Below are 16,331 nucleotides of genomic sequence, written 5' to 3'. Positions count from 1 at the left end.
CCCTCTCTCCCTCCCTCCCTCCCTCTCTCACTCCCTCCCTCTCTCCCTCACTCTCTCCCTCACTCTCTCCCTCACTCTCTCCCTCTCTCACTCCCTCCCTCCCTCTCTCCCTCCCTCTCTCCCTCCCTCTCTCCCTCTCTCCCTCCCTCACTCCCTCTCTCCCTCTCTCTCTCCCTCCCTCTCTCCCTCACTCCCTCCCTCTCTCCCTCCCTCCCTCACTCCCTCCCTCCCTCACTCCCTCTCTCCCTCCCTCACTCTCTCCCTCCCTCCCTCCCTCTCTCCCTCACTCCCTCCCTCTCTCCCTCACTCCCTCCCTCTCTCCCTCCCTCTCTCCCTCCCTCTCTCCCTCACTCCCTCCCTCTCTCCCTCACTCCCTCTCTCCCTCCCTCTCTCCCTCCCTCTCTCCCTCCCTCTCTCCTTCACTCACTCACTCACTCACTCACTCACCCCTCACTCCCTCACTCACCCCTCCCTCTCTCCCTCACTCACCCCTCACTCCTTCTCTCCCTCTCTCCTTCCCTCTCTCCCTCCCTCTCTCCCTCACTCACTCACTCACTCACTCACCCCTCCCTCTCTCCCTCACTCACCCCTCACTCCTTCTCTCCCTCTCTCCCTCCCTCACTCACCCCTCTCTCCCTCACTCACTCACTCCCTCACCCAGAGCAACCTGCAGCCCTGCAAGCTCCCTTCATGGTCAGTGGCCTTCTCTGGAACTCCGGAGGTGACAGGTCTGTCCTACAGGCTGTCAAGGTGGACAGGCTTTAGTGACAGAATGATGAATGTTTTCTCGAGGACCGCCTGCCAGGTTGGTGATTTTCTCAGAAAGGTGTAATCATCTTGGGAGGCGTACTGTCATGGCAGTTTCACTGCTGTCTTATAATGGAAGCTACGCTGTCATCTTTTCAAAATGTTTCATTCAGCCTGTTGGGTGACATTGGTTAATAAGGTTATGCAGTCTCACGTGTACAGTTCTGTGCCACCTCACTTGTATACTGCCTTGTGTGCCCACCACCCAACGACCACAGGCGGAGGACGTGCTACCCCTGCCAGCACCCTGCTACATCGTCTGCTAATGTCGCTCCCTAGTTACAACTTCGCAATGAGTCTCATGAAATTCTTTGATTACTATGAAGTAAGGAAACTGTGTTTGGGAGGATTTCAAAATATCTCTGAGGACTGCAGTGAAAACCGTAAGTCCCCGGGGCTCCTGGGTCCCCAGGCACCCTCTTCCTTGCAGAGGTCCCTGTGTAAGCGTAGACTGTGGAAGGTGAGGGACACATCCTTCCGGTGGACAGGCTGGCTGTTTTCAGTGCTTTTCTCTACCAGAGATACTTTCGCAGATGGGGGGAGGGGGAGCCTTAAAACCAAATCCGAGATAAACCTCCTGACGTCAGCACCAGACTTGGAATGTTACTGCAGTCACTCTGCCCTGTGAAGAGAGCTGTACATACATTGTTGTGGACCTCCACAGCACCCTTCAAGTGAGTTAACATTGTCCCAACTTCATGTATTCCCAACGAGAAAACTGAACTCCTTGCTTAAACTGGAGACTAAACAAGTTCCCTGGGCCACTAAGCTTCAAGGTAAAAAATAATAATAATAATTTTAAAAAGGCAAATTCACAGGCAAATCAAAATCAGGAAAAAATAAAGCATTTTACTAAATTTTCTGTGTTTTAGGCTGCTTTCATATTTCAGAGTGATTCAAAAATTTATAAATAAACCTATTTACTGTGTGTGTGTAACTTATTTGTAGAACCAAAAAATTAAAGACAGCTACAGAAAAGGAATATCATTTTTATTTCACTGAACCAGTGCAGGATAAAGTATGATTACTAAGGTCAAGGAAATTACATTTTCTTGAAATCTCTGAATAATAAAAATTATGGCCTGACCAGGCGGTGGCACAGTGGATAGAGTGTAGGACTGGGATGTGAAGGACCCAGGTTTGAAATCCCAAGGTCACAGACTTGAGCAAGGGCTCATCTGGTTTGAGCAAGGCTCACCAGCTTGAGCCCAAGGTCACTGGCTTGAGCAAGGGGTCAATTTGTGTGTGTGTGTGTGTGTGTGTGTGTGTGTGTGTATTTTTCTGAAGTTGGAAGCAGGGAAGCAGACAGACTCCCACATGCGCCCGACCAGGATCCACCCGGCATGCCCACCAGGGGGCGATGCTCTGCTCATCTGGGGTGTTGCTCCATTACAACAGGAGCCATTCTAGCGCCTGAGGCAGAGGCCATGGAGCCATCCTCAGTGCCTGGGCCATCTTTTGCTCCAATGGAGCTTCGGCTGCGGGAGGGGAAGAGAGAGACAGAGAGGAAGGAGAGGGGGAGGGGTGGAGAAGCAGATGGGCGCTTCTCCTGTGTGCCTTGGCCAGGAATCGAACCCGGGACTCCTGCACGCCAGGCCGACGCTTTACCACTGAGCCAACCGGCCAGGGCCAAAAAGTAAAATTTTTTTAATTATAAATTTGTATTAATTTTAATGGGGTGACATCAATAAATCAGGGTACATATGTTCAAAGAAAACATCTCCAGGTTATCTTGTCATTCAATTACGTTGCATACCCATCACCAAAGTCAGATAGTCCTCTGTCACCTTCTATCTAGTTTTCTTTGTCCCCTTCCCCCTCCCTCTTCCTCTCTCCTTTCCTCCCTTCCCCCCCGTAACCACCACACTCTTGTCCATGTCTCTTAGTCTCGTTTTTATGTCCCACTTATGTATGGAGTCATACAGTTCTTAGTTTTTTCTGATTTATTATTTCACTTCGTATAATGTTATCAAGATCCAACCATTTTGCTGTAGATGATCCGATGTCATCATTTCTTATGGCTGAGTAGTATTCCATAGTGTATATGTGCCACATCTTCTTTATCCAATCTTCTATTGAAGGGCTTTTGGGTTGTTTCCATGTCTTGGCCACTGTGAACAATGCTGCAATGAACATTGTGCTGCATGTGTCTTTATGTATCAATGTCTCTGAGTTTTAGGGGTATATACCCAGTAGAGGGATTACTGGGTCATAAGGTAGTTCTATTTTCAGGGGGGGTTTTTGTTGTTTTTTTTATTTTATTCATTTTTTTTAGAGAGGATAGAGAAAGGGAGAGAGAGAGAGAGAGGGGGAGAGAGGAGAGACAGACAGAGAGAGAGAAGGGAGGAGGAGCTGGAAGCATCAACTCCCATATGTGCCTTGACCAGGCAAGCCCAGGGTTTCGAACCGGCGACCTCAGCATTTCCAGGTCGATGCTTTATCCACTGCACCACCACAGGTCAGGCCTATTTTCAGTTTTTTGAGGAACAACTATACTTTCTTCCATAATGGTTGTACTACTTTACATTCCCACCAACAGTGGATGAGGGTTCCTTTTTCTCCACAGCCTCTCCAACATTTGTTATTACCTGTCTTGTTAATAATAGCTAATCTAACAGGTGTGAGGTGGTATCTCATTGTAGTTTTGATTTACATTTCTCTAATAACTAATGAAGATGAGCATCTTTTCATATATCTGTTGGCCATTTGTATTTCTTCCTGGGAGAAGTGTCTGTTCATGTCCTCTTCCCACTTTTTTATTGGACTGTTTGTTTGTTTGTTGTTGAGTTTTACGAGTTCTTTGTATATTTTGGATATTAGGCCCTTATCTGAGCTGTTGTTTGAAAATATCATCTCCCATTTAGTTGGCTGTCTGTTTATTTTGATATCAGTTTCTCTTGCTGAGCAAAAACTTCTTAGTCTGATGTAGTCCCATTCATTTATCTTTGTCTTCACTTCCCTTGCCTTTGGAGTCAAATTCATAAAATGCTTTTTAAAACCCAGGTCCATGAGTTTAGTACTTATGTTTTCTTCTATGTACTCTATTGTTTCAGGTCTTATATTTAGGTTTTTGATCCATTTTGAATTAATTTTAGTACACAGGGACAAGCTGTAGTCAAGTTTCATTCCTTTGCATGTGGCTTTCCAGTTTTCCCAGCACCATTTGTTGAAGAGGCCTTCCTTTTTCCATTGTGTGTTGTTGGCCCCTTTATCGAAAATTATTTAACCATATATATGTGATTTATTTCTGGACTTTCTATTCTGTTCCATTGGTCTGAGTGTCTATTTTTCTGCCAATACCATGCTGTTTTGATTATCGTGGCCCTATAATATAAGTTGAAGTCAGGTATTGTAATGCCCCCAGCTTCATTCTTTTTCATTAGGATTGCTTTGGCTATTCGGGGTTTTTTATAGTTCTATATAAATCTGATGTTTTTTGTTCCATTTCTTTAAAAAATGTCATTGGAATTTTGATGAGAATTGCATTAAATTTGTATATTGCTTTGGGTAATATGGTCATTTTGATTATTTTTATTCTTCCCATCCAAGAACAAGGAATATTTTTCCATTTCATTGTATCTTTTCAATTTCCCTTAACAATGCTTTGTAGTTTTTGTTATATAGGTCCTCTACATTCTTTGTTATGTTTATTCCTAGGTATTTTTGTTGTTTTTGTTGCAATCGCGAAGGGGATTATTTTTTTGAGTTCGTTTTCTAATGTTTCGTTGTTGGCATATAGAAAGGCAATGGACTTTTGTATATTAATTTTGTAAAATTTTTAAAGGTTAAACAAAAAATAGCTTATAGAACGAGGACACAAACAGTTAATATTTTTGTACAGCTGTACAATGTGTTTATACAGGAATGTTAAACTAAATGTTATCACAAAAGAGCCAAAAAGTTTTAAATCTTTCAAGTTTAAATGAATAAAGGTCCAGTAAGCTAAGGTTAACTCACTGTTAAAGAAAATGTTTTTGTGGGTTTAGCAGAGCCTCAGCACACAGCCTGTATGAAGTGTGCAGCAGTGCCCAGCAGTGTGCTCCACACCCACACGTACGCCTCGCTCCCTCACTGACCACTCAGAGCCTCAGCACACAGTCTGTGTGAAGTGTCCAGCAGTGTGCTCCACACCCACATGTACGCCTCGCTCCCTCACTGACCACTCAGAGCCTCAGCACACAGCCTGTATGAAGTGTCCAGCAGTGTGCTCCACACCCACACGTACGCCTCGCTCCCTCACTGACCACTCAGAGCCTCAGCACACAGCCTGTATGAAGTGTCCAGCAGTGTGCTCCACACCCACATGTACGCCTCGCTCCCTCACTGACCACTCAGAGCCTCAGCACACAGCCTGTATGAAGTGTGCAGCAGTGCCCAGCAGTGTGCTCCACACCCACATGTACGCCTCGCTCCCTCACTGACCACTCAGAGCCTCAGCACACAGCCTGTATGAAGTGTGCAGAGTGCCCAGCAGTGTGCTGTACATCCACATGTACGCCTCGCTCCCTCACTGACCACTCAGAGCCTCAGCACACAGCCTGTATGAAGTGTGCAGAGTGCCCAGCAGTGTGCTCCACACCCACACGTATGCCTCGCTCCCTCACTGACCACTCAGAGCCTCAGCACACAGCCTGTATGAAGTGTGCAGCAGTGCCCAGCAGTGTGCTGTACACCCACATGTACGCCTCGCTCCCTCACTGACCACTCAGAGCCTCAGCACACAGCCTGTATGAAGTGTGCAGCAGTGCCCAGCAGTGTGCTCCACACCCACATGTACGCCTCGCTCCCTCACTGACCACTCAGAGCCTCAGCACACAGCCTGTATGAAGTGTGCAGCAGTGCCCAGCAGTGTGCTGTACACCCACATGTACGCCTCGCTCCCTCACTGACCACTCAGAGCCTCAGCACACAGCCTGTATGAAGTGTGCAGCAGTGCCCAGCAGTGTGCTCCACACCCACACGTACACCTCGCTCCCTCACTGACCACTCAGAGCCTCAGCACACAGCCTGTATGAAGTGTGCAGCAGTGCCCAGCAGTGTGCTCCACACCCACACGTACGCCTCGCTCCCTCACTGACCACTCAGAGCCTCAGCACACAGCCTGTATGAAGTGTGCAGCAGTGTGCTCCACACCCACATGTACGCCTCGCTCCCTCACTGACCACTCAGAGCCTCAGCACACAGCCTGTATGAAGTGTGCAGCAGTGCCCAGCAGTGTGCTGTACACCCACATGTACGCCTCGCTCCCTCACTGACCACTCAGAGCCTCAGCACACAGCCTGTATGAAGTGTGCAGCAGTGCCCAGCAGTGTGCTCCACACCCACATGTACGCCTCGCTCCCTCACTGACCACTCAGAGCCTCAGCACACAGCCTGTATGAAGTGTGCAGCAGTGCCCAGCAGTGTGCTCCACACCCACACGTACACCTCGCTCCCTCACTGACCACTCAGAGCCTCAGCACACAGCCTGTATGAAGTGTGCAGCAGTGCCCAGCAGTGTGCTCCACACCCACACGTACGCCTCGCTCCCTCACTGACCACTCAGAGCCTCAGCACACAGCCTGTATGAAGTGTGCAGCAGTGCCCAGCAGTGTGCTGTACACCCACACGTACGCCTCGCTCCCTCACTGACCACTCAGAGCTCTTGCTAGTCCTGCAAACTCTGTCCAGCAGAAGGGCCCCGTGGAGGTGCGCCATTACATCACAGTCACCTACAGCATGCATACACTCACACGCTGTGCACCTCTGCAGCCTGGGAGCAACAAGCCACGCCGTGCAGCCTGGGTCTGTAGCAGGCTGGCTGCACCATCTACGTTCATGCACTCTGTGACCTTCACACAAGGACAAAATGGCCAGATGACGTTCTGCTCTAAACATGCACATCTCTGTCATTAGTGATGCATGACAGTGTATGTTGAACATAGACAATAATATTATCCTGTAATGATGCAATGTGATCAATATTGCTACATCAGCAATCATTACAATATATAAATGTATCAAAGTAACTTGCTTATATCTTAAACTGACACAACTTACATGTCAAATGTATTCACTCAAAGAAGGCATGATGAGCTGTCGTTTCGCACACACTGAGATGACAATAATCAAAAGTGGAGATGCCTGACCAGGTGGTGGCGCAGTGGATAGAGCATCGGACTGGGATGCTGAGGACCCAGGTTCAAGACCCCGAGGTCGCCAGTTTAAGCACGGGTTCATCTGGTTTGAGCAAAGCTCACAGCTTGGACCCAAGGTCGCTGGCTCGAGCAAGGGGTCACTCGGTCTGCTGAAGGCCCACGGTCAAGGCACATATGAGAAAGCAATCAATGAACAACTAAGGTCTTGCAAAGAAAAACTGATGATTGATGCTTCTCATCTCTCTCTCTTCCTGTCTGTCTGTCCCTATCTATCCCTCTCTCTCTCTCTCTCTCTCTCTGTCTCTGTAGAAAAAAGGGGGGGGGAGGGAATATGGAGAAATTGCTATCTTCATCTGTTGCTAGTAGGAATATAAAATGTTACACCTGCTGCAGAAAAGTTTGGTGGTTCCTCAAAAAGCTAAACATGGAATTACCCTGTGGCCCAACAGCTTTGTTCCTGAGTATATACTTAAATGGAAAAAAGTATTTAAACAAGAACGTAAGGATATCTTGAGTGGCCTATATTAATGATTGGATGTGCCATAAATACCTTTATTTGGTTAGCTGTATTTCATCACCACACATTCTACTCACATTCAGCCTTTGAAATTTCTTGAGCATGTAGTAAGGTGGTCTCTTATCAAAACTGGTAAAAAGTAAAGGAAAAGTATTGGCAAGAAATCTTTTAAACTATAAATATCAGGGAAGGTCAAAGAGAGACAAATGAAACATGAAGACAATTATTTAGTATCCATATTTCGTGCTTCTCTAAATCTCATGTAAAATGCTGTATTTCTTAACCTTTGGTGTCATCTTAGACTGTGCATAGGATTTTAAAGTAAGCTGTCTCTTATTATTTTCAGTTATGGAGGACACTGTCTATAGTTTTGGAGAGGATGGGATTGCAAAGTTTTTGATTGCATTGTCTGTCCAGGGCTCACTTTATCTCCTCCTGCTTTTCTGTCTGGAGACCACCTCGTGGAGACTGAGAAACTGTGTCCTTCATAAAGTTGTGTCTAAAGTGTACAACTTATTCAGGAAATGCAAGAAGGTGAGTAACTAACATGGACTTTTGATACAACTCAAATAAAGCTCAATGTAAGGCCAAAGTATGAAGTTGCATATTTCTACCTCTATTACATTATAAAGTATCATTTAATTACATCACTGCAGATCCCACAAAGAGTAAAAGCCACTCTATGCCTATAAATTTGGCACCTTAGGTGAAATAAAGCAGACTTTTTTAGAAAGACGCAAGTGACCAGAATAAAGACCCAAAACGTCCTATTTCCATTAAAGACATTTTGTGCATGGTTTAAAACCTCCAAAAGAAAAATGCCGTGCCTAGATAATTTCACTGATAAAGTCTACGTTTTTTTTTGTTTGTTTGTTTGTTTTTTTGGTGTTTTTCTGAAGCTGGAAACGGGGAGGCAGTCAGACAGACTCCCGCATGCGACCAACCGGGATCCACCCGGCACGCCCACGAGGGGGCGATGCTCTGCCCATCTGGGGCGTTGCTCTGTTGCAACCAGAGCCATTCTAGCGCCTGAGGCAGAGGCCAAAGAGCTGTCCTCAGTGCCCGGCCAACTTTGCTCCAATGGAGCCTTGGCTGCGGGAGGAGAAGAGAGAGACAGAGAGGAAGGAGAGGGGGAGGGGTGGAGAAGCAGATGGGCGCTTCTCCTGTGTGCCCTGGCCGGGAATTGAACCTGGGACTTCCACACGCCAGGCCGACGCTCTACCACTGAGCCAACCGGCCAGGGCTTTACAAATTTTTTTTTTAAATAGCATCAATTCTGTGTATACAGCACGGGGGATACAGTCAATAATCCTATGATAACCATGCATGGTGCCCGGCGGGGACTAGGTTTATGAGGAGGGTCACTTCATACACTTGATAACTATCTAGCCACTGTGCTGCACAGCTAAAACGTCTACAAAATAATATTGAATCTAACTGTAACTGAAAAATAAAATTTTAAAAAAGAAACAGCATCAGTTCTACCTAATTTCTTCCAGAATGAGAAAGATCTGGGAGCATTTTCCAACTGTCTCTATGAAGCCATCACTGTTCTCATACAGAAGAAAAAATACAAGAACTCAGTATCCCTTATGAACACAGAAACACAAACAGAGTATCCACAGACAGATAAAATCCAGGAATATACAAAAAGAATAATATACCATAAACAAGTGGGGTTTATTCCATCAATGTAAAAAAAAAAGCACTAGGCCTGACCTGTGGTGGCACAGTGGATAAAGTGTCAACCTGGAAACGCTGAGGTCGCCAGTTCAAAACCCTGGGCTTGCCTGGACAAGGCACATGTGGGAGTTGATGCTTCTTGCTCCTCCCCCTTCTCCCCTCTCTATAATGAATAAATAAAATCTTTAAAAAAATAAAAATAAAAAATAAAATAAAATTTAAAAAAAAGCACTAGTTTAATTTTTGATAATATTATCCAGTTATTAATAATTCAAAGAAGAAAAACCATGTTTCTATCAACAGTTCACACCCATTTACAATAAAACCTGTCTTCGAACTAAAACTGAGAAACATTGCAACCTGCTCAGTGGCAACTGCTTCTATGTAAAGCCTAATGTCCACCCCACCACCACCCATCACCACCACCCACCACCACCACCTACCACCCATCACCACCACCCACCACCCATCACCCACCACCACCCACCACCCACCACCCATCACCCACCACCCACCACCCATCACCACCCATCACCACCACCCACCACCACCACCCACCACCCATCACCCACCACCCACCACCCATCACCACCCATCACCACCACCACCCACCACCACCACCTACCACCCATCACCCACCACCACCACCCATCACCCACCACCCATCACCACCACCCACCACCACCTCCTACCACCCATCACCCACCACCACCACCACCCACCACCCACCCACCCACCACCACCTACCACCCATTACCACCACCCACCACCCATCACCACCACCCACCACCACCACCTACCACCACCACCTACCACCCATCACCACCACCACCCATCACCCACCACCCACCACCACCTACCACCCATTACCACCACCCACCACCCATCACCACCACCCACCACCACCACCTACCACCACCACCTACCACCCATCACCACCACCACCCATCACCCACCACCCATCACCACCCATCACCACCACCTACCACCCATCACCCACCACCACCACCACCCACCACCACCACCCATCACCACCCATCACCACCACCTACCACCCACCACCACCACCCATCACCCACCCACCACCACCACCCACCACCTATCACCACCACCTACCACCCATCACCCACCACCACCACCACCCATCACCCACCACCACCACCACCATCCATCACCCACCACCACCCATCACCCATCACCACCCATCACCACCACCTACCACCCATCACCCACCACCACCCACTACCCATCACCCGCCACCATCCACCACCACCTACCACCCACCACCACCACCTACCACCCATCACCCACCACCACCCACCACCACCACCTACCACCCATCACCCACCACCACCCACCCACCACCAGCCGAGCAAGGATGTTCATTTTTACCACTCTGATGCAATAAACTTTGAAAATTGGCAGAAATAAAAGTTGTTAAAGCACTTCTCATTCTTTTGATTGTCATGTTTACTGGGCTGATTTTATTCTCTGGCCCACTTCTCCTTCAGCAATACGGTTAAACGAGTGCTCGATATAAAAATAGGTGATTCAAATCAAACTTTTATCAAACAGCACCAAGGGCTGCTCACATGGCGTGCCAGGCTGTGCCACCCTACCTCTTTCACTCGGTTTCCACGGCGAACGGGGGCCTCTTCTCCCCGCCCGGCATCCATTTTCTCAGTAAACCCTTGCTGTGGTGCAGTCACAGGGTGGGACTCCCCCCAGCCGGCCATAAAGGAAGAAGGAAACCTGACCCACTGGACAGCACGGGGGGACCTGGAGGGCCTTGTGCTGAGTGACCTGAGCCAGGCAGGCAGAGACAAGTACCCCGTGATCTCACTTAGGTGAGGAATCTAACAAACACACTGAGCTGACAAAATAGAAGCAGAGGCAGGGTCATGGGGGACAGACTGACAGCTGCCTGGGGGGGGCGGGTGAGTGGCCTGGATGAAAACGGGTGCAGGAATTAGCCCCCCAAAAATACATGTGCACACATACGCGCGTGCGTATTTCATAGACACAGTCAACAGTGTAGTGATGGCCGGGGGGGGGGGGCAGGTGGAGGAGGGGACAGGGCAGAGCAGGGAGACGGGGACAGGAAGAGGCCTTGCTTGGGGTGGAGGGCGCACCATGCCCTGTGGAGATGGTGTCTTTCAGTCGTGCCCTTGAGACCTGTATGATTTGGTGAACCCATGTCATTCAATAAATTTAACTGATAAAAAAAACATGTCTTAGCCTGACCGGGCAGTGGCGCAGTGAAGGGAGCATTGAACTGGGATGCGGAGGACCCAGGTTCGAGACCCCAAGGTCACTGGCTCAAGCAAGGGGTTACTCGGTCTGCTGAAGGCCTGCAGTCAAGGCACATATGAGAAAGCAATCAATGAACAACTGAGATGCCACAATGCGCAACGAAAAACTAATGATTGATGCTTCTCATCTATCCGATCCTGTCTGTCTGTCCCTGTCTATCCCTCTCTCTGACTCTCTCTCTGTCTCTGTAAAAATATATATATATATCTTAGGTCCTGGCCAGTTGGCTGAGTGGTAGAGCGTTGGCCTGGTGTGGAAGTCCCAGGTTCAATTCCCAGCCAGGGCACACAGGAGAAGCACCCATCTGCTTCTCCACCCCTCCCCCCTCTCCTTCCTCTCTGTCTCTCTCTTCCTCTCTCAAGGCTCCATTGGAGCAAAGTTGGCCCGGGTACTGAGGATGGCTCCATGGCCTCCACCTCAGGTGCTAGAATGGCTCCAGTTGTAACAAAGTGACGACCCAGATGGGCAGAGCATCACCCCCTGATGGGCATGCCGGGTGGATCCCAGTCGGGCACATGTGGGAGTCTGTCTCTCTGCCTCCCACTTCTCACTTTGGAAAAATAAAAAATTTAAAAAATTAAATATATATATATATATATATGTCTTCATTCTTCATGTTCTGCTTAGCCTTCCCCTATAGAGAGGCCTTCCCTCAAAAAAAAAAAAAAAAACAAAAAGTTCGTTCTTCTCTCTTGCCTCCCATGGTCTCTTGAACATATTTTAATTATAACAAAACGTGCTAGACCATAATAGTATCAATGAGGCTTTTGTTTCCCACGACATGTCCATATTACTGGCGAGAATATGCTGCTTATGCCTAGTTGTAGAAAAACTTGTTCTTTCACACAGTTCCCGAAAGAAAGCAAGTCAAGAATAAAGTTATTCATAAAGAGTTCAGGGAATCAGTAGAAAGGCTGCTGAGAAAATGAGTCCAATGTTTTCTGACATCTTCAAAATGACTCCCTCAGGTCAGCTTCCTCTCTAGAAGATATCTAAAAGCGTGCTCACATCTGTGACCCTTCCTTTGAATACACAGGGCAAAGTTTCCGTCCAGGTAAAGAAGAACTATACCGATGAAAATGTGGAGAGCGAAAGGAAGCGGATCCTGGCGCAGACTCCGAGGTTGAAGAACAACCCGCTGCTCCTCAAACAGCTCACGAAGGTAAAGTCGTGCGGTAAAGGCGCGCGGTGACAGCGTGGTCCTGAGCTTTATCCCCTGCCCAGGATGTATGGGCCGTGTCCCTGCTGCAGGGGACTTCTGTGGGATCCATGTACAGTCTGGTGAAATACGAGGGCCGAAGGGGCAGTGGCTCTCAGCTGTCCACAGGGGTCTGAGGTTAGAGTTGTACTTGCCCCACAGTCAGTGCATCAGTACCTGCTGATTTTTTTTAACGTTTCCAGATTTATTATAAGTGTCCAGTTGTAAAGGCTGTAAGAAATATCTCCCTTGTTGTCCAAAAGTCTGAATGCTTTGGATTGCTTGGATTAAACGGAGCCGGAAAAACCACCATGTTCAAAATGTTGACTGGAGAAGAGACCTCAACTTCTGGAGTTGTGTTCATTGACGGCATTAGCATCGCTGAGAATATCAGAAAGGTGTGTGTGGCCCTCATCACTGAGCTGGTTCCCCAGTGAAGGAGGTAACTGAGCAAGTGGGTGGAGGACACGGAATGGAAGCTGAAAGCATTCAGATATAAAAGATGATGGATGGATGGATGGATGGATGATAGATGGATGATAGATAGATAGATAGATAGATAGATAGATGATAGATGGATGATGGATGGATGGATGGATGGATGGATGGATAGATAGATGATAGATGGATGATAGATGGATGATAGATAGATGATTGATAGATAGATGGATGGATGGATAGATAGATGGATGATTGATGGATGGATGGATGGATGGATAGATGGATAGATAGATGGATGATTGATAGATGGATGGATGGATGGATGGATAGATGATAGATGGATGATAGATAGATAGATAGATAGATAGATAGATAGATAGATAGATAATAGATACAAAGCTGTCAGGCAACATAAGCAGAATAGTTCCCACTGGAACCTGAATACTGTAAGGATGAGAAATAAGTTGAGGGGGGGGCGGGGGGGGGGGGGCAAGGCCCAGACACAGAGGAAAGGCAACTGTCAAAGAAGAAGAAGAAAGAATGACACCAAGAGTTTAAGTGGAAAGCAAGGACAGGGTTGTAATTTATAGCAATTAGAGAATATTTATGTCAGGAAAAAAATAAAACAATGAAAAGAAGTTTAAAAGAGCGAGCAATAGGGCTCGTTCCCTCTCCCACCACCTTTGCCTCGTTCTCTCCAAAACCCGCGCACACACGCACGCACGCACACACACACACACATACACACAACCACTTTTATCACGCCGCAGTTTTTCACGTAAACACAATCAGCTAGAAAGATCTGTCTCCCACGTGACTGCACAAGAGGCGGTCTGCGGCACTCCGTCTCTGGACCTTGGCAAACCGCTCTCCACCTGTGAGCGCCTCGATTTGCACTGCACGTCTGAGCATGCGTGTTTCCCTACCAACCGCAACAGAGCCGGTTGCTGATCAGAGTTCTGGATTTTTGGCAGCCTGGTCAGCTTGTTGACTGTTTGTTTTTTAATTCCGGTAGAGTTTCCATTTTTCTCTTATTATTAGTAGGGTTGCATAACTTTTTAAATGAAACGTGTATGTACTTAAGGTGTGCAACACGATGATTTGTGTGCGTGTCCAGTGTGAGCTGATGACCATAATCAAGCCAATCAACAGGTGCTGTCATTGTTCTTGTCATAAGAGCACCCGAAGTCTGCTCCGTCTGCAAAGTCCCCCTGTCCAGCAGTCTTAGCAATGACCATCGTCATGCTGCGCGTGAGCGCTCCAGGCTGGGGGTCTGCCACCGTGCGCCCCCACCCCCCCCCCCCCCGCCCGAGCCCCCCACCTCCTCCACCTCCCGGCTCTTGTTAACCAGCGTTCAACTCTGCTCGCATGCATTGGATTCTCCTCTCTTCCTCGTAACCCTGAGATCATGCAGGGTTTTGTTTCGTTTTTTCTTTTCCTGTCTGGCTTATTTCTCCCAAGTTTTTCCCTGTTTGATGTAGATGGCAGAATTTCCTCCTTCTTTGTTTGTTTGTTTGTTTTTTAGATTTGCTCTCATTGGCACGCTTTTTTGTTGGTTATTAATTAAAACTTTATTTTTTTTATTTACAGTTTACATTCAGTAACATTTTATTTTAGTTTCAGATGCACTGCCTAGTTGTTTAGACAATCATATCTTTAACAAAATGTGTCTCCCCTCCCCAATATGTCTAGTATCCACTTGGTGCTATACATTGTTGTTACAATGTTTTTTACTACATTCCCTGCGCTGCGCTTTACAGCCCCCCCCCCCCCCCCCCGCGGTGACTACTTTGTAACTGCCAATTTGTATTTCTGGATCCCGTGAACTTTTTCACCCCGTTTCCCCCAACCTCCCTTCCCCTGTGGCAACCCTTAGTTTGTTCTGTGTGTCAGTGACGATTGCCGTCTGGATTCAGGTCAGGTCAAGAATTGGCTATTGTCCTCAAGTGAACCCCTTGCTGAACCACATGACCGGCCGGGAACTGCTGGTCATGTACGCCAGGCTGCAGGGGGTGCCGGAGCCGAACATCTGCAACTATGTAGACACCTTCCTGTACTCAATGCACCTGGAAACCCAGGCCGACAAGGTCGTCCACACATACCGGTGAGCTATCCTGCTGTCGCAGCGACTCATCGGGCTGCCTGCGTGTCTGCCCTTCAGGAGGCGAGCCTGCGAGCTCAGCCTCAGCCCGCTCTGTCTCAGAGCGGCCACTGCGAGAGTCCCGGGTCCTGGCAGTGTTCCCCCGTCAGAGATAAGGCAAGATCCCACTCGGAGGAAGCGACCCTGTGCAGACAGGAGCTATAGAGTCTCTGCCTCTGAAAAGAGCACCTTCATCCCCGTCTCCCTCTGGCTCTTATCTCTCCAAAACAAACATTTCCCCGATAATGATGCTGAAATAAATTACCACAAAGTATCTATCGTTTCCATGAGCATGAGTTGCCGTGGACATGCACACTCGGGTCTGCTGCTTTGAGAGTCCCGTTCACTCGGCATTCTGGGGGGAGGGGCTCATTCTGTCCTGTGAATTAATGACGTGTGCCCCCCACTTTTCTTCTTTTTCTCCTCCTCCTCCTCCTCCTCCTCCTCCTTCTCCTTCTTCTTCCCCTTTCACTTGCTCTTTTTTTGAGGTTACAGTAAAGAAGACAAACGTAAACTGAATACGGTTATTGCCTTGATGGGAAAGCCTTCGGTTGTCTTGCTGGATGAGCCGACCACCGGCATGGACGCGGGTGACCGGCACCAGCTCTGGGACATCGTGAGGTGGATGTGTCAGACAGGCAAAGCCGTCATCATCAGTTCCCACAGGTGTGTCCCACTGGGAGGTTTGGTTGAGAGTCAGGAAAGGTCAGGAGGGAACTCACCCGAGCCCAGCATATGTCAGTGGACCCGAGCTAAGTAAATATATGAGCTACCTGGGAGGTACTGTGGGTAGAGGCCGATTCTCAGCTAAAAGCCAGGTGTCCCAAACTGAGATCCGGGATGGACAATCAAGAGAAGATAAAATGTAAGGGAATCCTTCCTGTCATTGTGGATTTAGGAAACAATTGCTTTGAATTTTAAAATCTCCCCTTCCCAGCCCTGGCCGGTTGGCTCAGCGGTAGAGTGTCGGCCTAGTGTATGGAAGTCCCGAGTTCGATTCCTGGCCAGGGCACACAGGAGAAGCACCCATCTGCTTCTCCACCCCTCCTCCTCTCTTTCCTCTCTCTCTCTTCCCGTCCCGCAGCCGAGGCTCCA

General features: G+C 48.1%; 1 protein-coding gene across 1 annotated transcript in view; it reads left to right on the top strand.

Moving 5' to 3' along the window:
- LOC136404364 (phospholipid-transporting ATPase ABCA3-like) overlaps nt 1–16,331 on the top strand; it is a 152,484-nt gene that overhangs the window by 132,369 nt on the left and 3,784 nt on the right. Inside the window, exons 23-28 of the mRNA XM_066383682.1 lie at nt 1,026–1,190; nt 7,808–7,995; nt 12,494–12,619; nt 12,859–13,053; nt 15,013–15,200; nt 15,732–15,902. Coding sequence (XP_066239779.1) covers nt 1,026–1,190; nt 7,808–7,995; nt 12,494–12,619; nt 12,859–13,053; nt 15,013–15,200; nt 15,732–15,902 — 1,033 coding nt within the window. The remainder of the gene's footprint in view (nt 1–1,025; nt 1,191–7,807; nt 7,996–12,493; nt 12,620–12,858; nt 13,054–15,012; nt 15,201–15,731; nt 15,903–16,331) is intronic.

The sequence above is a fragment of the Saccopteryx leptura genome, chromosome 4 (assembly GCF_036850995.1).
Source record: "Saccopteryx leptura isolate mSacLep1 chromosome 4, mSacLep1_pri_phased_curated, whole genome shotgun sequence".
In the NCBI taxonomy this organism is placed as follows: domain Eukaryota; kingdom Metazoa; phylum Chordata; class Mammalia; order Chiroptera; family Emballonuridae; genus Saccopteryx; species Saccopteryx leptura.
The sequence above is the reverse complement of the archived record's forward strand: the minus strand, read 5'-3'. Positions and strand labels throughout refer to the sequence as shown.